This window comes from Cetorhinus maximus, chromosome 20 (genome assembly GCF_964194155.1).
Source record: "Cetorhinus maximus chromosome 20, sCetMax3.hap1.1, whole genome shotgun sequence".
Taxonomy (NCBI): Eukaryota; Metazoa; Chordata; class Chondrichthyes; order Lamniformes; family Cetorhinidae; genus Cetorhinus; species Cetorhinus maximus.
Genome location: NC_135898.1, coordinates 51727275 through 51751098, shown reverse-complemented (window position 1 = coordinate 51751098; position 23824 = coordinate 51727275). Strand labels below are relative to the sequence as shown.

The 23824-nt window shown below is 40.6% G+C and overlaps 1 protein-coding gene across 4 annotated transcripts in view; it reads left to right on the top strand.

Moving 5' to 3' along the window:
- Positions 1 to 21049, top strand: part of atrnl1b (attractin-like 1b) — a 1047255-nt gene extending 1026206 nt beyond the window's left edge. For all 4 annotated transcript variants that reach the window (XM_078564667.1, XM_078564670.1, XM_078564669.1 and 1 more), the window contains one exon: positions 19257 to 21049. In XM_078564667.1, the coding sequence (XP_078420793.1) occupies positions 19257 to 19381 (125 nt within the window). In that variant the 3' untranslated portion in view covers positions 19382 to 21049. The remainder of the gene's footprint in view (positions 1 to 19256) is intronic.
- The last annotated feature ends 2775 nt before the right edge of the window (positions 21050 to 23824 follow it).

Sequence of the window (23824 nt, the reverse complement as noted above, 5' to 3'; positions counted from 1 at the left end):
AAATACATTCTTGACACTACCGGTTTTCAATTCAATACCCTTTATAGAAAAAGGATAGCTACAAGTTCAGGTAGCAAAATACTTATTTTACAGAGTCAGGATTGAATTTTCCTCCAATTCTCCTTCTTCAAAAAAAGCAAATTTAAAAATTGATAGTAACAAAAACAGGAAAACTCAATGAATTAAATTACTGTTCATTAAATGTGTTCCAAAATAACTTCCCAGCAGTTAAAGCTTGGTTCTCAGCTGCATTTTTCATTACAAACCCTTTGAAGAATTGAACACAATTTATTGCATTGAAATGTTCTTTTTGTTTTTCATTGTCCTGTGGTGTATAGTTTTCACATTATTTGGAAGATTCAATGTTACCATCTCTGGAGACAATCTTTCTCAGGCTGGAGGATGGAGTAAAAACAGATTACCCTTAACATCACCGAAGGAAAGATTTATTAGTTAAAAACCTTCAGCGGAAAGCTGTCAGATATATTTATATGCATTTTCAGAAAGCTATCGGTTAACAGATGCACAGTAGCACATGCATTAGATTAACTGCTTCTTTATAGAATTCCTTCCCTGAGCTTCTGCAAAGAGCATTTTCTACTTGTAATCTTAACTGTTTACAGCCCATGACCTTGATTTAGAAAAAGGATTGAGTAGCTCAGAGTTGTTTTTATTCATTCGTGGGATGTATTCATGAACGAATAAAACGAAAGACAACCCTTTCAGCAAAAGCTAATGCTGGTTAGGTCAGCATTTATTGCCCATCCCTAATTGCTTGTTCAGAGGGCATTTTCAAGAGTCAACAACATTGCTGTGGGTCTGGAGTCACATATAGACCAGACCAGGTAAGGACAGCAGATTTCCTTCCCTAAAAGACATTAGCGAACCAACGGGTTTTTAAAACAATTGACAATGGTTTCATGGTTATCATTAGACTTTTAATTTCAGATATTTATTGAATTCAAATTCCACCATCTACCGTGGTGGGATTTGAACCCAGGTCACCAGAGCATTACCCCTGGGTCTCTGGATTACCAGTCTATGATAAACCTTTCATCTGTCATGATCATTAAACAAACTTTGATGTCAAGATGTGTGTCCTAATCAGACTGACCAAACTTGACTAACTGATTAACCTATTGTTGATTAAAATTTAACATCTTAAAAGCTCATTTAAAGTCTGACACTTCTAATTTGCTTAAGAATTGGGCATTATCGGCGATTGATACATTCCAGTTTATGGAGCATCTAGTATAAATTAATCATTCATGCAAATGATGGGGAAGGTGCCTCAAAACTAACACAATCTGAGGCTTAAAATGAAAAATGTTGGCAGCAGAATCAGGTATGATATATTGTTTTACCTTTGTCTTTTAAAAGACATGGGAAGATTAATTCAGACTGAGTAATCATGAGCATAGCTAATGAGTATTTAGGAATAAAAACAGGAAATGTGGAAAGATTCAGCAGGTCTAGCAGCTGCAGAGAAACAAAAGCTAATGGCCCAGATTTTCGTTTCTGAGGTGGATAGCGCGAGTCAGGAAATTTCCCGGTTCACCACACCTGTCTCGGAAGAAATTCCCCCAAGTGGTGGGATCTTCGTTCCGGGGGGCTGGGGTGGGGTTGTGGGATGGTGGGTAGTGGGGATGGGGGGGCAGGATGGAGCCGGGCCCATTACCGTAGGTCACCGATCTGAAGTAGAGGTGGCCACAGAGGCTGCCGAGAGACAAGGTGGGCTGTTTAAAAGGCCCACCTCAGTTCTTTGGGACTTTGTCCCAGTTGGTTGCTCATGTTTTAGGTGCTCTAGCCCTCACAGTTCATACACCCTTGTCACCCACCCACCCCCCCATGCTCCATCCATGTCAACTCATGTTCCCCACACACTCCAATGGCTCCTCATAGCCTCCAGGCTAACTCATGCCACCCCCCACCCCACCCACCCTCAATGGTCCCTCATATCCTCTATGCAACTTGATTCCAACTAATGCCAACCCACCTACCACCCTTTGCCCTTACACATTTCATGCCAACTCATCCAGTATCCACCAAGGGCAGACCTCAGGAGCCATGATGAGATGAAATAAAATAAAGTTCTATCTGTTACAGCTTCACTGCATTGAAAAAAGTCTGATTCATTAATGCTCATTCAAAACTTTCAAATCCCCTCAATTACTCTCTTATAATCCTTATAAAAATAAACAGACTTGTAAGCATAACCCCACATTAGAGACAACTAATCCTTTAACAACCCTTTGAGCTGTAAAATCGTACTGTAAATTTAGGACCCCCTACTGAGATAATGATAGATTGTGGAAAGCAGCCAATCATTAATAATGACATAATGATAGCCCTTGAGGTAATGTCAACAAAAAAACCATAGTAACTGCTAGATCTGATTATTTTTAACTTCTCACTGATACAGATGGCCTTTTTTAATTTTTAAAGAGCTGGGATTTAAATAATTTCACAGCTTAACAGTTTACAGACCTACTCTTCCTTTCAAGAGCATTTAAGTCTACTCAGAAAATTGGTAACTCCCACACTGCAAGTTAAGGCCTTTCCTAGAGCGAAAATGAGGTCTGTTTGAACTCAGCATTGAGTTCTGAGTTTGGGGTTTCCCTCGTGTGTGAGTCACACACCATCCCCTTTCCCCTACCGGCAAAAGTAGTATCCTTCAGAAATGAGAGCAGGACTCCTGAATCTGGGTCCCACCCGCAATTTTTAAAGGTCCACAGAGCCTACACAGAAATCCAGGCCAATGTTTCAGGATGTGACCTATCATTATAACTGCTTTTGAATTGAGTATTTATGGTTTAATTGTGCTGAAAATCCTAATAATTCAATGAAGAATTGTGCTTGCACAAGTTTAAATAAAATTAACTGTTAAGTTTTCTAACTAAAATAAAAATAAATTTCTTAATGTATCTTTGCCATAAAAATTAGGAGACAACTCTGGCAGAAATGGATTGTATTGTTGAAGTGGCTTTAAAGAAACCTTTCTGCTGATTTCAAAAGTAACAGGTACTTTCAGAAACATAAGAAAATATGTATTGCAGTACAGTGAAACTCTCTGGGATCCACTTCAGGTTGTCTTTAACAAAGATTGACTCCTGAAATTGGTGCAAGTTACATTATTTGACATCTTGACATTATCTTATATACCTATATTTGTATAAAAGATAATTTACACTACTTAGCTTATTTAGATACATTATTTGTAAGAAACTTCACCACGTCATTTGGACTCGCCTGTATGTAAAAACTATAGACTAGCAACCCCCTAAGTACTCAACCATTTCCCTTTCAGAGTTTTACAGTTACGATTGATTGTACTTAATAGTGATGTCTAGATCACCATGTCACCTGACAAGTGCAAACATCATTAAAAGCTTTTAACTGTAAGACATTTTAACACTTTTAAAAGGATAATATTGACCTGTGAACAATATTTCATACAGTAAATAAGAGTTTGATGTGGCAATAATAAATGGTTACCAGTCAGTTATTTTCTCTTATACCCCCATGGGGACATTTCTTTGGTGGGGAGTGGGGAGCTGAGGGATAAAATAGTCACAGCACCAGCAGATAATTCATATGGTGAATGTATGTGAAAAAGAACTTTTCATTTCAGAAGTTCAATCAAGCTTTTACTTCCTATTGGGCACTTCTTTCAAACAACAACAACACAACTTGTATTTATATAGTGCCTCTAACATAGGGTCCTGGAGCAATTCAGAATTGTGCTTGCACAAATGCAAGTAAAATTAACTAAAGTTTTCTAATTAATATAAAACTAAAGTTTAACTTTACCAGCTCCAGACCATTTCTTTCATCACGGGGAAACCTTCCCATGTCATGGGAGCGGTAGATTTAGGGGTTCAAGACCTACTCGCTTGCTGTGGGGATAGACAGTCTGGATGTAGCAATAATCCGCAAGAAAGCATTGTCTTGGAGCAGAATGCCAGCAAATATTTGAGCAGATCAGAAGATACGTCTACATTAATACGGCAGTAAGCGCTCTCAGAAAATACTTCAGACCAAAGAAAAGTGTGATGATCAAACAATATACATTCCGTCAGAGATCCCAGGGTAACAATGAGTCAATTAAACAATACGTAGCAGCATTGCAGCGATTGGTTTCTACATGTAAATTTGGTACACAACAAATGAACTAATTCATGACAAATTAATTGAAAAGACTTAAATTCAATGAATTAGGGACCATCTCCTCATGGAGGTCGATGATCTATGTTTGGAAAAAGCCAAATGGCTGTCCAAATTGAATCTACCATGTTAGATTCCAAAAGGTTACACAGGAATGCACCCTGAGGGCAAAATCATCCCAGAATTGCACTAAGTGCGGTAGTGGGCGTGAAAAACAATGTTCTGGCTACCGGCCGCAATGGCATGTTTTCACACCGTCTCATGCGCTGCCCGCCTCATTAATTATGCAGCCGCAGGAAGCATGCCGTCTCACTGGCGGGCGGCCTCTAAATCGCCTGTCCCGCCATTTCCTCACTCCAGGTGCCGTATTCTAAACTCAGCCACGCACACAATTCTCAATGCTTTCAGCCCAGGGCTGCTCCAATGAAGACATGGCCTGGAAAGACAAGAAGAGTTCAGTGACCTGTCACTGGAATGCCTTTTGGAGGCCCGCTGTGATTTCCTCCACCCCCACTCTGACTGTAGGATGTCCAGCAATCTCATACCGGCTGTGGAGGCAGTGGCAACGGTGATCAGTGCCAACGCTGCACAGAAGAAGTTGGCAGGCGAGTGCAGAAAGAGGATGAATGATCTCATCCATGCCGCCAGGGTAAGGCAACCATCTCATCACTCTAAACTCACTCTCACACAAGGCCATCACACATTCGCTGGCATCTCACTCACTGCCAGCTCAAGGGACATCACGACTCACTCTCTCTCACACGTACTGCCCTCGCTCAGCTGATGAATCAGTGCTCCTCCATGTTGAGCACCACTTAGAGGAAGCACTGATGGTGGCTATAGCACAGAATGTACTCTGGGTGGGGACTTAAGTGTCCATCACCAAGAGTGGTTTGGGAGCACCACTACTGACCTAGCTGGCTGAATCCTAAATGACATAGCTGCTAGACTGGGTCTGCGGCAGGTGGTGAGGGAACCAACAAGAGGGAAAAACATAGTTGACCTCACCAGCCTGCCTGCCGCAGATGAATCTGTCCATGATAGCATCGGTAGAAGTGACTGTCGCACAGTCAATGTGGAGACAAAGTCTCACCTTCACGTTGAGGATACCCCCCATTGTGTTGTGTGGCACTACCAATGTGCTAAATGGGATAGATTTTGAACAGATCTAGCAACTGAAGACTGGGCATCCATGAGGTGCTGTGGGTCCATCAGAAGCACCAGAATTGTACTCGAACACAATCTGTAACCTCATGGCCTGGCATATCCCCCATTCTACCAATACCATCAAGCCAGGGGATCAACCTTAGTTCAATGAAAAGTGCAGGAGAGCATGCCAGGAGCAGCACCAGGCATACCTAAAAGTGAGGTGTCAACCTGGGGAAGCTATAACACAGGACTACTTGCGTGCCAAACAGCATAAGCAGCAAGTGATAGAGCTAAGTGATCCCACAACCAATGGATCTGATCTAAGCTCTGCAGTCCTGCCACATCCAGTCGTGAATGGTGGTGGGCAATTAAACATCTCACTGGAGGAGGAGGCTCCACAAACATCCCCATCCTCAATGATGGAGGAGCGCAGCACATCAGTGCAAAAGATAAGTGCATTTGCTGCAATCTTCAGCTAGAAGTGCCAAATGGATGATTCATCTCATCGCCTCCGGAGGTCCCCAGCATCACTGATGCCAGTCTTCAGCCAATTCAATTCACTCCGTGTGATATCAAGAAACAGCTGAAGGCACTGGATACTGCCAAGGCTATGGGCCCTGACAAAATTCCGGCAACAGTACTGAAGACTTGTGCTCCAGAACTTTCCGCGCCCCTAGCCATGCTTTTCCAGTACAGCTACAACACTGGTATCTATCCGGCTATGTGGAAAATTGCCCAGGTATGTCCTGTACACAAAAAGCAGGACAAATCCAACACGGCTAATTACCGCCCCATCAGTCTATTCTCCATCATCAGTAAAGTAATGGAAGGGGTCATCAAAAGGTGGCACTTGCTTAGCAATAACCTGCTCACTGATGCCCAGTTTGGGTTCTGCCAGGGCCATTCAGCTCCTAACCTCATTACAACCTTGGTTCAAACATGGACAAAAGAGCTGAACTCCCAAAGTGAGGTGAGAGTGACTGTCCTCGACATCAAGGCCGCATTTGACCTTAGGACAACAAGGAGCCCTAGAAAAACTGGAGTCAATGGGAATCAGGGGAAAACTCTCCACTGGTTTGAGTCATACCTAGCACAAAGGAAGATGGTTGTGGTTGTTGGAGGTCAGTCATCTCATCTCAGTGTGGGAGTTCCTCAGGGTAGTGTCCTTGGCCCAACCATCTTTAGCTGCTTCATCAATGACCTTCCTTTCATCATAAGGACAGAAGTGGAGATGTTCACTGATGATTGCACAATGTTCAGCACCATTCACAGCTCCTCAGATATGAAGAAGTCCATGTCCAAATGCACCAAGACCTGGACAATATCCAGGTTTGGGCTGCCAAGTGGCAAGTAACATTAGTGCCACACTAGTGTCAGACAATGACCATCTCCAACAAGAGAGAACCCAACCATCGCCTCTTGATGTTCAATGGCATTACCATCACTGAATCCCCCAATATCAACATCCTGGGGGTTACCATTGACCAGAAACTGAACTGGACTAGCCATATAAATACTGTGGGTACAAGAACAAGTCAGAGGCTAGGAACGACAAATAACTCATCTCCTGACTCCCCAAAGCCTGTCCACCATCTACAAGGCACAAGTCAGGAGTATGATGGAATACTCCCCACGTGCCTGAATGAGTGCAGCTCCCACAACACTCATTCAGCTTGACACCGTCCAGGACAAAGCTGCCCACTTGATTGGCACCATATCCACAAACATTCACTCCCTCCACCACCAATACACAGGAACAGCAGTGGTTGGAGATTGGGTTCGAATCATATGGCCAGATCGTGACCACAAACTTACAACATCTCCATCAGGTGCAAAGTAGATCAAGCAGTTGCTTGGTACCAATGCTTATCTTTTGTACAACGACACCAAGTGGAACACAAGACACTTGATAGTGAGCAGACCAGAATCTTTTGAGTACAGTGATTATGAGAATACGTTTGCTTCTCCTATGAGCAATGTTGATCATCCGCCTTACCAAATTAATCGCACACAACCACAATATCAGATTTGTAAATCTATTGAGGATCGAAGAGACCTTCATATCTCAAAGACTATTTTTGTATTTGGAGAGAGCAGTTAAGTTGGCCTCTAGGAAATGACTTGATATCTATGGTGTTCAGGATGATTTAATTTAAAATAAGGCCTTTAGTTAAAAAGGAGAAAAGATGAAGTATTCATTGGTTTGTTTCATCTGAATTTGATTCTGCTGGTCTGATAACTTATCCTTGTGCACTTGCTTGATTACTTAAACCTATGGGTGGAGCGAGAGATTAATTTCTGACACCAGACTAGGAATGTTACGGAAAGGATCTGGGATCCAGCAAAGACAAAGTGTGTGTTGAAACTCATGTAAGTTCTGAGATGTTTTAAAGTATTGTAAGTAAAGATTTAAAGCCAGAGCCATCTCTACATTGTTCTGAAATAAATAAGATTTACCGCAACCCAACAAATACATAACAGTGGGTATGTGGTTGGAAGCTCATCTCTGGGTCAAATATAACACCAACAATCTGGTTCAGCCTCAGACATTTGCCAAGGAGATGGATGGAGTCAGTGGCTAGGGAATAGAGTTTGTGGCAGGAATTAAAGCTGGAAGCTTCAGTCTTCCCAATATTTAGTTGGAGGAAATTTCCGCTCATTCAGGTTTGGATTTTGGACAAGCAGATTAACAATTTAGAGTCAGCAGGGAGGTTAAGAGAAGTGGTGGTGACATAGAGTTTGATATCGTCAACATTCATGTGGAAACTGACATTGTGCTTCCAATGATGTCACAGAGGGGCAGAATGTAGATGAGAAATAAAAGGGACCCAAGGATAGATCCTGGGGGAATACCAGAGATAGCAATGTGGGAGCAGGAAGAGAAGTCATTTCAGGTGATTCTCTGGCTACAATAATGTAGATATGAATGGAACCAGGAGAGTACATTACCAACCAGCTGGACGACAGTAAAGAGGTGTTTATCCAGCCAGAGCATGTCTGCTGACCTGCCGGAGCAAAGGAGGAATCATATCAGAGAGATGTGTTGGAGGAGGATGGTGCAGTGAACCATGTCCAATGTTGTATACAAGTTGGGAATGAGGAGGGTTAGTTTACCTTTGTCACAGTCATGTAAGATATTATTTGTGACTTTGGTAAGACCTGTTTTGGTACTGTGACCAGGCAAAAACCTGATTGGAGGGATTCAAACATGAAGTTCTGGAAAAGATGGGCACTGCAAAAATACATTCAAGGCCTTTGGAGAGGAAAGGAAGGTTGGAGACATGGCAGTAGTTTGTAAGGACAAGAGTGGTCAAGGATTTTGTTTTTGAAGAGGGGGTGATGAAGGAGAGAGGGACAGAGCCTATCAAGATTAACTAATGTGGGAGCCAGGAAGGTAAGTTGGGTGGTCAGCAGTTGGGGGGGTTATAGGGTCAGAGAGCAGAAGGAGGGTCTCCTGGACATGGTGAGCTCAGAGAGGGCATTACGAACAATAGGAGGGAAACTGGAGATGGATATTTTTAGAGCTAAGGCACTAGGGGGCTTGGGAGAATGGTTAGCCTATTGGGCTACTGGAAGGGAGGAAAGCAGCTGATTGGGTGGTCTACATTCAAGTTCTTAATTCTACCATATCTACAAGAATATGCTGATATTACTAGTTTTATTATTAACATCATCATTCAATTCAATGAATTTTTTGTAGCCTTTCCTTGAGCATCCTTCAATGACCCAGTACAGTTTTTGACAGTTCCCTGATCTCGACATCACTCAGAAAGCTTCACAATTGTCTACAATTCAGTTTTCCATTACCCTTTTAACTGAACTAATCGCAGCCTTCATTTTCTTTAGCTGTTCTTTGTACTTGACTGTTTAGCTGAATATCAGATGTTGACGCTTTGTAAAAACTGTGGGACTGTGGCTGGGATTTCACACTGAGGCAGATGGACCTGGGAAAATGGGAGAGATATGAGCATCAGCAACAAATGGGAATGTTATGCAGTAGATGACGAGTGGCAGCACAATGGAGCAACAGGTTGCCTGCATGTATGATCGCTTGAGGAAAGATAAATGGAAACGGGAGAGATAGCCAGACTCCCTACTGTACTTGACTTTCAGCACTGCCATCGTCAACATTCTGCTGTACCTGGCCATGACTTCCAACGGTACATTTGCCGTCTAAGCAAGGGCTTACATGAAGCCTTGCTCTCCCTGTATTGTGCTTGTCCTACAAGAAGAGTGGAGTACGTTGGTGTGTGGTTCTTATAAACACAGAAGAAAGCTGCAAATGCTCAGAAGATCAAATTGCATCTGTGAAGAAAGGAAAAGGTTAAGTTTCGTCAGAAGCATAAGAGCGGCTTTAATGAAGGGTTATAAGAAGAACAGATTCTGCCTAACTTGTCAAGTGTTTCTATCATTTTCTATTTTTATTTCAGATTTCCAGCATCTGCAGCATTTTGCTTTTTGTTTTCTATAAAAGGTTGTGAAGAGGTGTGGGGCAGCTTCGTATAGTGCACATGCTGAGTGGGAGAAGTTGTGAACAAGCTGGGGAAACAGTCATGTGCAAACAAGTGGTTCCAATGTGAAAGTAGTTAGCAGAAGAGTAAATATTTCTCAGTTATTACCAGGTTTTTAAAGTAGAATGCCGATTATGCATGTTCTGAGGAAGCGGCAGCAGACGACTGTGTAATTATGATGAGAAGGATAGTTGGTTTTGAGATCACCTGAGAACCATATGAAACAGAGGAAATGTTTGGTGTGCTGGTGGGTGGAGCAGGGAGATATAGTTCGGAAAGGTATGTATCCTAATGAATAAAAAAAAATCATTCTTTGCTTTGCTGTCTGGGTACAGTCATTGAATTTCTGGCACCATGCTCGTGTCCTGGGGATAATGTTTCTGATGTTTACAGCTACCTCCTTCCAGGCCTGCTGCATCATCGACATGGGCCTCAATCTGCTACATGTGGGGAAGACGTCAGGCCCTCCATTGCTGCACCATTGAACCGGGGAGTTCTTGTGAGGTCCATGTATCACAGAAATTCAAACCAATTATTTTTCTTTTTTAAGATTGTATGCATGTTTTGGTTTAAAAAGACATTAAAGCTGAGGAAAACCCAGCCTTCAAACTGATGAGCAGCCAATCAGTGCTACTCGCAGACAGCAGCTTGCCCATGTGATTTGAATGACCATCAAACGAATTTGGGTCTCTCAGCACTGACACCAGGCAGACGCGCCCACTGTCCACCCAGTTTGCACCACACATGAAAGTTGATCTTTTAACTGAATACAGTTCTGTCACATTAATAAAATATATTTAAACAAGCAGCACCAAAAAAAAGTTTTAACTGCACTTTTATGGCATCTATTATTTGCCGGACTTGGACATACACAATTGACTGCCATGTTTACCGAAATAGTGACAGTAACTAACCATCAAAAGCACTTTATATTGGCTGTGAAATGCTTTATGACATGCTGAGGATGCAAAAGCCACCATATAAATACAAAAGGTAAAATACTGTGGATGCTGGAAATCTGAAATATAAACTGAAAATGATAGAAATACTCATCAAGTCAGGCAGGGTCATATAAATAGAAGTCTATTTAAAACTACCATTATCATGCCTTATCTCGTTTTATTACTACAACACAGTGAGTTTTGGAATTTATAACTCTGTGGACGGCAACATTCTCTTTCGATTGACTCAGTAGCTGCACAGAATATGTTGCAGGAACAAGAAACCTTAGCACCATTGTGAGCCAGTCTGAAAATTTCTAGTGGGACAGATCTAGAGCCTTGTTCTCTTTCCCTCTCATGTTTCAATGCCATTCAAGTGAGGAGTAGAAGTTTTCAAAGGAAAATTCTATATTTTGCTCAGCCTGGATTTAGCCACTAGACTAATACTTTTGACCTTGTATTTTATCAGTAGATGTATATTTATATTGTAAAGAATAGGAGAATATCATCAGCTGATACCTGATTTAGTAACTTTTTTTCATTTGAAACTATAGCAAGCATTAAAACCCACTCTAAGAAAAATCCAATTCTGAACACTTACCCTAAATACTGCATTGATAGAAGCATGGCGAGTACTACAGTTATCTAAAGGTTGATCTATCAGATAGTTATTTGAAATGTGAGCCCAGACCTTCCGAAGAGTGGCAGTCATCGTCAGATGGCCGCTTTGTGCGAACATTGTCCTGGCACAACGCTGCTCCGTATTTCTTACAGGACTTTCCAATCCCGGCTTTCCTTGAAATGTGGAACACAGCATCCCTCTGGGACCTACTTTGAATCACAATAGATTCAGGGGAGGACATAACACGCCCCCTTTTTATGGCTGTAGCTGCTGTAAATTAAGTTTAAAGGTCCAGTTTAAATGTTGGTGAATAGGTCAGTGAATGAACGAGTGAATTGATAGGGTGGGTAGGTGGCTGAGGTAAGTGGGTATGGTGACAGTGGGTAACGCGGGTGAATGAGGTGGCAGGTGAGTGAAGTGGATAAATGGTGTAGGGGTTAGGGCTGAGATGGCGGTGGGTGAGGTGGAGAAGTGGGCACGGGTAAGGGAGTTGTGGTGGCAGGTAGGTGAGGTGGTAGTCACGGGATCAAGGTGGGCAGTAGGGGGTTCGGTGTGAATAATTGGAGACATCAGTTCTGTAGTTATCCTGGAGTTAGAGTAGGTTTTTTTCTATCTAGCATTTCCTGGGTAACTATTCAGGTAATCTTTGAGTTGGAGACATTCACGGAGGGTGCAGCGGAGCAGGGAAGCTGCCCATCAGAAGTTGAAACTTCCAGGGCACTTCCCACCTAGGTCAGTGCTTCAGGACTTTCACAGGGTCCTGACGTGCATCTTCAGTCGTATGTCTGATCTCCGACGATCTGGAGACTAGAAGCATTGGGCCGTAGTTTACTGGTAGCATAATTTGAAACTTGAGCTGTAGAGTTAGCAAAAGGCAAAAACCACAGATTAGACTTGGTTCCCACTTTGACTTGTGCATGTTTTGAAATGATTGTAATTGGTAAATAAGTTAGAATAAAAATGATCTAAAAATTGTGGTTCAAACAATTTGGCCAATATGTATTGAAAGCTTGGACATATATGTGGTAGTAAAACTAGGTTGCCTTCAGATGAGCAAGGATGCCTTGAAGTTCTCTGGAAAAGTGAAGACTGAGGCGTAACCTTATGGACGTCTGCAAAGTTATGAAGAAGGGGTTTGATAGGGTAAGTGTTGAGAAAATGTTTTCACCTTGTGGGAGATTCAAAACCAGGGATCATAAACATAAGATAGTTATTAATAAATCTAATAATGAATTCAGCTGAAATTTCAGGAGATTGAAAATAGCCCACCAGAGAGGAGGTCAGGAAATTGAAAAGAGCATGAGTAGAGAGGCAGTTGGGAGATTAAAAACAGTGCGAGTGGAGAGGCAGTTAGGGAGATTGAAAACAATGCAAGAAAACAAATAGTGACATCACAGCAAAGAAGCAGTTTGCTTGTTTGGAGAAGAAGCTAGCTGTTTAGTGAGTAGCTAGTAAGTGGTTAAGGTTTAAAATAGTACAGGCTCTGTACTTTTGTAATTTGATTGACCAGTAAGAGCTTAGTGTTAGGGACAGTGTGTTAATAGCCAGCTCAGGACACAAGAGTTAAGGTAGATCTATAAATAAAATAGAACTAAAACTTTAAAATAAAATTAAATAATTAAAGTGAACACCTAAAACACATACCTGTGTAGTTAAGAAACATTTAGTTGTCAGTGGCACTAGTATTTAATAAGCACAGTGAATTGTAGCATACATAGGAATTACTCTAAATTAATTAAGAAAGTAGTTAGATTAACTAAATAACATAAGTAATAATTAAAGTTCAGGTGTCATGTTGCAACTGTGGAATGTGGGGGCTTTAGGAAGCCAAGGCGATCCAGGACAAACATGTCTGCAGAAAGTGTAAGTAGCTAGAGGAATTTTGAATCAGGATTATTGATCTGAAAGCCAAACTGCAGACACTGCACAATATAAGGGAGGGGGAGAAATACCTGGACACTTTGTTTCAGAAGGACGGTCACACCTCTTAGAATAGACTCGCCTGTTTTAGTCAGCAGTGAGGGACAGGAGGATGTGACCATGAGTGAGGCAGGTAAAGGGACTAAGCAAGACAGTAGGGGATGAGCCTTAGACTTTGCAATTGTCAAACAGATTTGAAGTGCTCAAAACCTGCATGAACAAAAGCAAGGTCTGCAAGGTAGATGAGCAGCCTGGCCATGGCACCATGGTACAGGAAGCTGTTCCCTTCCCTTCCTTGACCTCTCTATCTCAATTTCTGGTGATAGACTGTCCACCAATATCCATTACAAGCCTACCAACTCCCACAGCTACCTCGACCACAGCTCCTCACACCCCGCTTCCTGTAAGGACTCCATCCCATTCTCTCAGTTCCTTCGCCTCCGTCGCATCTGTTCTGATGATGCCACTTTCAAAAACGGTTCCTCTGACATGTCTTTCTTCTTCCTTAACCGAGGTTTTCCACCCACGGTGGTTGATAGGGCCCTCAACCGTATCTGGCCCATCTCTCGCGCATCCGCCCTCACACCTTCCTCTCCCTCCAAGAAACATGATAGGGTCCCCCTTGTCCTCACTTATCACCCCACCAGCCTCCGCATTCAAAGGATCATCCTCCGCCATTTCCGTCAACTCCAGCATGATGCCACCACCAAACACATCTTCCCTTCACCCCCCCGGCGGCATTCCGCAGGGATCGTTCCCTCTGGGACACCCTGGACCACTCCTCCATCACCCCCTACACCTCAACCCCCTCCCACAACACCTTCCCATGCAACTGTAGAAGGTGCAACACCTGCCCCTTTACTTCCCCTCTCCTCACCGTCCAAGGGCCCAAACACTCCTTTCAAGTGAAGCAGCATTTCACTTGCACTTCCCTCAATTTAGTCTACTACATTCGTTGCTCCCAGTGCGGTTTCCTCTACATTGGAGAGACCAAACGCAGACTGGGTAACCCCTTTGCAGAACACCTTCGGTCTGTCTGTAAGCATTACCCAGACCTCCCTGTCGCTTGCCATTTCAACACTCCACCCTGCTTTTATGCCCACATGTCCATCCTTGGCTTGCTGCATTGTTCCAGTGAAGCTCAACGCAAACTGGAGGAACAGCACCTCATCTTCCGACTAGGCACTTTACAGCCTTCCGGACTGAATATTGAGTTCAACAATTTTATATCATGACATCTCTCCTCCATCCCCACCCTCTTTCCGATCTCTCCCCTTTTCTTCCCAATAATTTATATAGATTTTTCTTTTCCCAGCTATTTCCATTATTTTTAAATGTATTTCCATCCATTGTTTTATCTCTACTTTTAGCCTATTTCGATTCCTTCACCCCACCCCCACTAGGGATATCTGTACCTTGCTTGTCCTGCTTTCTACCCTTAATTAGCACATTCCTTAGATAATATCACCACCTTCAACACCTCTTTGTCCTTCTGTCTATGACATATTTTGGCAATCTCCACCGATCACTGGCCCTCTATCCAGCTCTACTTGTCCCCCCGCCCCCCACCTTAGACCAGCTTATATTTCACCTCTCTTCTATTTTTACTTAGTTCTGTTGAAGAGTCACATGGACTCGAAACGTTAACTGTGTTCCTCTCCGCAGATGCTGCCAGACCTGCTGAGTTTTTCCAGGTATTTTTATTTTTGTTTTGGATTTCCAGCATCTGCAGTTTTTTGCTTTTAAAATAGTGAGGGGTATTGACACTCTGCAGCAAAGAGCATGAGTCCAGAAGGTTGTGTTGCCTGCCTGGTGGCAGGGTTCGGGACCTCTACTCAGGACTGGAGGCACTTACAATGGGAGGGGGAAGATCCAGTTGTTGTGGTCCATGTAGGTACCAACGACATGGGTAGGACAAGGAAAGAGCTTCTGCATAGTCAGTATGAGGAGCTGGTAATAAATTAGAAAGAACCTCAAAGTTAATAATCTCAGGATTATTACCTGAACCGTGTGCAAATTGGCATAGGGCAAATAAGATTATAGAGATGAATACGTGGCTCAAAAACTGTTGTGGAAGAAGTGGGTTCCCGTTTGAGGGATAGCCTAAGTTCAGGAAAGCAGGATATAGAAGCGGTTTGGGTAGAGATGAGGAATGATAAAGGCAAGAAGTCGCTTGTGGGAGTGGTGTACAGGCCCCCTAATAGTAATCACATGGTAGGACGAGGTATCAGAGAAGAAATAGTGGGAGTTTGTCAGAAAGGTACAGCGATGATGGGGGATTTTAATACATATATAGAACTACCATATGAGCAAAGGTAACATAGGTGATGAATTCAAAGAATTTTTTCGGGATAATTTCTTAGATAAGCACATTCTGGAGCCAACCAGGGAACAGTCTATACTAGACCTGGTATTGTGCAATGAGATAGAATTAATTAATGATCTCATAGTGAAGGCATCCCTAGGTGGCAGTGATCAAAATATGATTGAATTTTGCATTGCGTTTGAGGGAGAGAAGACTGGGTCTAACAATAGTATTTTAAACTTAAATAAGGGCAATTATGAGGGCATGAAAGCAGAGCTAGTGAAAGTGAACTGGTAATTTAGGTTAAGGGATAGGTCAATAGAGATCCAGTGACAGACATTTAATGGGATATTTCAGAATACACAGAATAGATACATTCCAACAAGAAAGAAAAATTCCAAGGGGCAGATCCACCATCCATGGTTAACTAAAAAGGTTAAAGATAGTATCAGACTTAAAGAAAAAGCATATAATTGTACAAAGATGGGTGGCAGGTCAGAAGTTTGGACAGAATATATAAAACAACAAATAATAACTAAAAGATTAATGAGGTAGGTAAAATTAGAGTATGAGAGAAAGCCAGCGAGGAATATCAAGACAGACAGTAAGAGTTTCTATAGATATTTTAAAAGGAAAAGAGTTAACAAAGTGAGCATTGGTCCTATAGAAAGTAAGTCTGGGGAATTCATAATGGAAAATAAGGAGATGACAGGTGAATTCAGTAGGAGTTTTGCATCAGTCTTCACTGTAGAGGATACAAGTAACATCCTAGAAATAGCTGTAAAAATCAGGAATCGGGAGGGAGGAACTCAAGAAAATCACAATCAACAGGGACGTGGGACTTAGAAAATTGTTGAAACTGTGGGTTGACAAGTCTCCAGGCCCTGATAGATTTCATCCTATGGTCTTAAAAGAAGTGAGATAGTTGATGCATTGGTTTTAATTTTCCAAAATTCACTAGGTTTGGGGACGGTTCCATCAGATTGGAAAACAGCTAGTGTGAATCCTTTATTCAAAAAGGGAGGGAGACAGAAAGCAAAAAACTATATGCAAATTAGCTTAACATCTGTCATAGGGAAGGTGTCAGAAGCTATTATTAAAGACATTATAACAGGGCATTTAGATAAATTCAAGATAATCAGGCAGAGTCAACATGGCTTTCTGAAAGGGAAATCATGTTTAACCAACTTGTTGGAGTTCTCTGAAGAAGTAACACGTGCTTTGGACAAAGGAGAACCGATGGATGTACTGTACTTAGATTTTCAGAAGGTATTTGATAAGGTACCTCATCAAAGGTTATTGTGGAAAATAAAAGCTCATGGTGTAGAGGGGTAACATATTGGCATGGATAGAAGATTGGCTAGCTAACAGGAGACAAAGAATAGGCAAAAATGGCTCATTTTCTGGTTGGTAGGATGTAACAAGTGGTGTGTCACAGGGATCAGTGCTGGGGCCTCAACTCTTTACAATTTATATAAATGATTTGGATGATGGGACCAATGGTATGGTTGCTAAATTTGCTGATGACACAAAGGTAGGTAGGAAAATAAGTTGTGAAGAGGATGTAAGGAGGCTACAAAAGGATATAGATAGGTTTGGTGAGTGGGCAAAGACCTGTCAAATGGAGTATAATGTAGGAACATGTGAGGTTTTCCTTTTTGCAAGACAAATAATAAAGAGGCATATTATCTAAATGGCGAGAGATTGCAGAGCTCTGAGATGCAGAGGGATCTGAGTATCCGAGTGCATGAATCGCAAAAGGTTAGTATGCAGATGCAGCAAGTAATTAGTAAAGCCAATAGAATGTTATCATTTATTGCGAGGGGAATTGAATACAAAAGTAGGGAGATTATGCTTCAGTTATACATGGCATTGGTGAGACCACATCTGGAGTACTGTGTACAATATTGCTCGCCATATTTAAGGAAAGATGTAAATGCATTAGAAGCAGTCCAGAGAAGGTTTACTAGATTAATACCTGGACTGGGTGGGTTATCTTATGAGGAAAGGCTGAACAGGCTAGTATTGTATCCACTAGAGTTTAGAAGAGTAAGAGTTGACTTGATTGAAACATATGAGACCCTGAGGGGAATTGACAGGGTGAATGTGGAAAGGATATTTCCTCTTGTGGGAGAATCTAGAACTGTTTCAAAATAAGGGCTCACCCATTTTGGACAGAGATGAGGAAATTTTTTTTCTCACAGAGGGTTGTGAGACTTTGGAATTCTCTTCCTCAAAAGCTGGTTGAGGCAGAGTCCTTGAATATCTTTAGGGCAGAGGTAGATAGACCCTTGGTAAGTAAGGGGGTAAAAGGTTATAGGGGTTAGGCAGGGATATGAGATTAAAATAGATCAGCTATGATCTTATTGAATGGTGAGCCTCCTCCTGCTCCCAATTTGTATGTTCTTTACTGAGAGTGGTTAGAATATGGAACGTGATGTGACTGAGGCAAATAGCATAAATGTATTTAAGGGGAAACTAGCTAACTACAAGTATATGAGCAAGGAAAGAATAGAAGGATATGTTGTTAGGGTGAGTTGAAGTAGGTGGGAGGAGGGTTATGTGCAGCATAGAGATCGATATAGACCAGTCAGACTGAATGGTTTTAATTATAGTTTGAAGAAAATAGAAATACAGATTTTCATAGCTGTATTTGCAAAAGGTTTTATGAACCTATTGAGTATTAAAAAGCATTTGTATTGAACACTGATTTGCATACTTGTATTAGGGAAGAAATCAGTTAATCAGAACTACTTTATGTAATTAAACAAGAGTCCTGTGGGATTGATTGGAATTTTTGAATGACATACAAGTATAGCATACTACTAATTCTTCATGTATATACATGAAAGCCAGGAGGAATTATTTTGCTAGTACAGTATTCATGAGAGGAAAAGAACTGTATTGAAAATATGGTGTTGCATGACATTCGTTCAAATGTCTAACTTGCTCTTTAAAAAAATATTTTCAGACATATCTTAAGCAGTATTACATGCGGAGAGATAGCCCTGATACTAATTTTGGTGAAGTATTTTGTTACCCATGTGACATTTCTTCAAATAACCAATCTCTGCGGCCTTGCATTCATTTCTGTATTTAAAAAATCTCTATGGCCTGTCTGAAAAGTAGATACTAAAATACTTCAAAGCATTCCGAATGAGTTTATAGAATGAGGTTCCTTCAGATCCATATGAAATTCAAGCCCTGAAAGAATGTACACACTGTAATGAACATTTGAAGCACTGTATTTATACAGAAGGTTTAAACTCGATCTTCATTTAAATTTTATTTGACCAGTGCTTCTGTGAATCATCTTGACGTAGTTAATGAAATTCCTTTAGACCTCAGGTTTTGAGTAATGAATTGTTCCTCACTTAATTGTATTGCTTTGATAGCTAGGAACAGTACTGGACTGGAGAACACAATAAATGAATTTCATAAGATGATTTATGTGACATTTTGAAAAATGATCTTCTATAGCAACCTGATTTAATGGAAATCAAACAGCATTGCCATATTGAATACACTATATCTAAGTTGGAGTGAATGGTCTTTTTACTGTGGTGTTGTGCAGAGAAGCAACCAACATGTAGTAAAGCCTAATGGAGCTCCAAGTAAATCATTTTTCATTTTTGTATCTGCAGGTCTTGCCATAGCCAGTGCTCTTATAGATATTTCTCAACAAAAACCAAGTGAGTGCAAAGAGAAGACCTCAGCACTTAGGAACAGAAAACAACTCCCTCCTACACATCAAGGAACTTGTGTATAAAAGATATAAGAACTGCACTTGTTTATTCTTTAGTCTTTTTTCCCCCTTTTGATATGGCTTTAGTTTAAAGCCACTCAACAGCCTCAGTTTTTGTTGGGGCAACAGCATAAGAATATTAAAACATGTGCCCTGTCATCTCTGCATATGAAGTCAGTGATGGGTCCTGTACCAGTGGATGGGGGTTACACTTGTCTTCCATGCTGTCAGTTTGATTTATTACGTTTTTAAATCATTAGCCATATTTGTGAATACGATTATGGAAATAAAATTTAAAATGGTAAATGACCACAGAAATGTTATTTCCATTTTAGGCATACGCTGATGGCAATTGATTGTTGTTTGAATAACTATCAGTTTTTAAGAATGTCAAAGTATTAATGCAAATATGTTAACAGAGGACTGAATGTTTTTGATATATGTGATACTGCGATTTTGGTAACTGTGAAGGGGAGGAAAGAAATGTGTAAATGTGGATGCATTTATAACCATCCCTGAAGTCTCCAGTTATTTTTATTCTACAAAGGTCATATGGAATAATACCACTGTGGGCAGTTGATTCATTATTACTTGCATGTTACAGTGGTGCTGGAGCAATAATTAGAAATCAATAGTATGCTAATAATTTGAAAAAAATATACAAGAGTTGCAATTTATGATATTCCTGGATTCTGTGTTTACATTTCAGTCTTGGTAGGGAATGCAAAAAATACTTCACTGCTGTGCTATTGAATCACAGTACAGGAGAGCATTTGTAAAAATGTTATTTATTGCAGACATCTAAGGGAAAACTGCACATAACTACATTTTTTAAAACAATTTCTATTAAGCAAATCCATTTTGGTGTAAGTTTACTGGGACAACTGTATATCACAGACAAAAAGAAAATACATTTAAGCATGGAAAGCAGATTGTGCAGTTGCTGTTGGTGTTCATTATGTAAGTAACTTTGATAAACACTTGATTGAAATGATAGATAAGTAATGGTGAAGGACACAGGGTAGAAGAATAAAGTGAATTTGTGTTTTTTTGTTTGCCGGGTAGGTTTCAGTGGCTGAGTTTGTCACATTACAGTTTAGTCAGACAATAAATTCTGCAAAGCTATTCTGTTTTTTTTAATTCAGACATGCTGTAATTAAAAAACATGCGACAGGTTGACAAGGGACACTTCGGTTCAGTAAAGTATCTGATTCCAGTTTTCATATTTGGAGGAAATCTTCTAGTGGAATTGTAGTAGACAATGATCTTGGATTTTTCCCACTGTGTAAACAGAAGCTGTTCTTTGTATGTAACATTTGTGTTGAATTGCACTGATCTGTGGGATTTTAGTTCTAACCTATATTGGAAACACATTTAAGTAACTCTGTATTAAGGATTGATGGAAGCCCCATTTTTTTTGTCTCATATTTTGGACAAGGGTTCTGTGATTACCTTATTTTTTTTTACTCATTTGTTCCATTTGTGTCTTGCCACGTAATTCATAAAACCGTAAAGTTGTCACATCTGTAAATAAACATTTGACAGGGGCAGTCAGGTGATTGCACAAAGAAGTATTTTACACTGAAATGTTTAGATTTGTATCATTAAAGAACAGCTCACATAAATTTTGTGTTTACCTGGGCCTATGTAAAACAATTTTGAAGCTTCAACATAATAAAAAAATTGAAAATATTTTCCTTCAATTTCTTTCCTGTTCTCGTGGACAAAACTTCACTTGTAATGTTACATAGGTTTTCTGATATTCATTGGTGATAGCCTCAGGGGTGTTAAAAGAAATAAAGCTGAATGTGTGCATGAAATGGCAACGTGGAAGTTGCTGGATCAATGCTTTGTTACCCTTTGAGGTTTGATTTAATCTTAATCCTGTGTTTTGTGATGTTACTGAACTCCTCTTCACTCTACTAATAAGGAAAGTGTACTTCAGAAAATTACACATTTCATCATATTACAATGAAAATGGATTCAGACTAATATGCAGCATCTAGTTTGTTTTCAAGATACAGTGTGAGGAAAGGAACAAGTCAGCATGACAATGGCCATGACTGATGTCTGTTACACAGATTACAAACCTTTTAACATGATGGGGGAGAGGAGGTGTTAATTTTCTTAGAAGATAATATTGAAGTTTTGAGTCACTGGTTGAGGGCGAGCACCACTGAATAGCAGTTTCAACAGGTAAGGATTAGCTGAATCCTCCACTCCAAAAGCTAATGCAGTGGAAAGTATCTTCTGAATCCAATTTTCACATTTGCACCAGGTAAGTAGTTTTTTCTAACCAGTGACGTCTCCTTGTTGTTTAAAAAAAATGTACTATGTTTTAACTAATCCACAAAATAAATACTTTCATTTTTTTTGCGAGGAATAATCAGATCTACACATTAGTTAAAAACTCTTGCTTGTTCACACACTGCATGGTTTGTTTTTGTACAGGTTTTAATGACACTGTCCACAACTGAAAGAGTTTATGGTTAATATTTATAATGACAATATCTCTAATGTAAGCATTAACCTGTCTGATTTTTGTTGCAGGCCTCCCATCTCTGGTGGTGCTTTGGCAACTCCCCATTCCTGTCTCTCAGCTCCCCTGCTCTTTGGCATTCTCAGCCTTTGGTTCTGTGCCTTGGTATTCTCTGGACGCTTTTCCAGCTTCCAGCCACGTTCTTTGACTTCCCATTCCGATTGCACCATTTAACTCCTGCTCCACCATGTTATCTAGCAGAGTCCTGGGCTTGTTGCTTGCTATTTGACAGCACTAGTCTGCTCATTATCTTTTCAAACTATCAGGAATGGTAGCATAGTGATTTGTTACTGGACTAGTAATCAAGAGGCCTGGGCTAATAATCCAGAGACATCAGTTTAAATCCCAACATGGCAGTTGGGGAAGTTAAATTCAGTTAATGAAATAAATCTGGAATTAGAAGTTATTATCAGTCATGGTGATCATGAAGCTACCTGCCATTAAAAACCCATCTGCTTTGCTAATGTCCTTTAGGGAAGGAAATCTACTGAATGCCTGGTCTGGCCGTATATGACTCCAGACTCTCAGCAAAGTGGTTGACCCCTATCTGACTTCTGAAATAGCCTAGCAAGCCACTTAGTTGTTAAGGAAGCTGCTCACCACATTCTTCTCAAGGGCAATTAGGGATGGGCAATAATTACTGGCATTGCCACCAACCACATCAAAAATGTTTTTTTCAAACGTCCTGTGCTTTCCCAGGACCAATCTTTCATTTTCATCAGTAAGCCAACACTTTGGTTGGCCTGGAAGAACATTGTTGTCATTACTGTGTTCGGGATAATGAGGAGTAAATCGATGACCACCTTTAGGCTGCTAGCACTCCATTTCGGCTGAATGTGGTGACCTGAAATTCCACCCCCAAGTTTCTTATAACCGTGCTTTTTTAAATTGAAATCTTCCTCCTTGAGCCATTTTGTTTAAAATTTCCCTCCACATGATTATTTTTAAATTCCCTCAAAATGATATTTTAACCCCCCTATTCTCTCCCCTCTGAATTTTGTTTTTATGTCTCCTTCTCCCTTTGAACTATTTGTTTCAATTCATATTATGTACTGTAATACTTAACGTAATTAACGTTAAGCACTGTAGAGCTTTCAGAAATGAAGTACTGGTTTACTTCCTAAGATGGCATATCTGAACCAGGGTTGGTGCGATATTGTGGAAGACAACTGGGAGTGGAAAGTAGCAGGCTCACATCTTACCCAATGATGGACCAGTATGGTGAGCTGCCAGGTAAGCATTGAAAATGCATTTTATTTTGTAGAGTGAAAATGCAAGCAGATAAATACTAGCTTTTTCTTCAAGTTTAACGCCCCACTTTTGAACATGCATTCCATCCTTTTTAATTAACTTTCTCTACTTTTCCTCAGCTCTCCCTAATTTTTAATGATCCCAGTTCTCTTTTTGCAATAGTTCCATTCTGCTTTTTACTTTATTCCCCCAAGCTGTCTCTCTCTATTTGTCCCATATCCTTACGCTTTCTCAGGCTTACTCTCTAATTTGGAATACCTCTATTCTCTCTTTTTCTCAAAGTTCCCTCCTCGCGCCATTTCACCCTTTTTTTTTCCTTTCACCCATCTTTTAACTTCTGTCAGGCAGAATGGGTTTTTAAGTCATTCGTTATGCAGAAAAGAATCCTTATGATAAAAACTCAAATGGTTTCAAAATAGAAAATCTTCTGATTCATTGTGAGCAATATTGCGAGAGCTCCAATTGTTAAAGTAAATGGTGTAGTTGCGCATATATTAACCTTTCATGTACTGCAATGGTACTGCAAGATTGGGACCATTGAGGCTCCTCTACTGGCACTGGAAGAAACAAAGGGAAAAGACTGATCTTCACATCAGATACAATGCACCATGCATTCTCTTTTTTGAGGCAGCCATCTTATTTGGGGTAGAAATAAATAAAATAATTTGTGGGGAAGC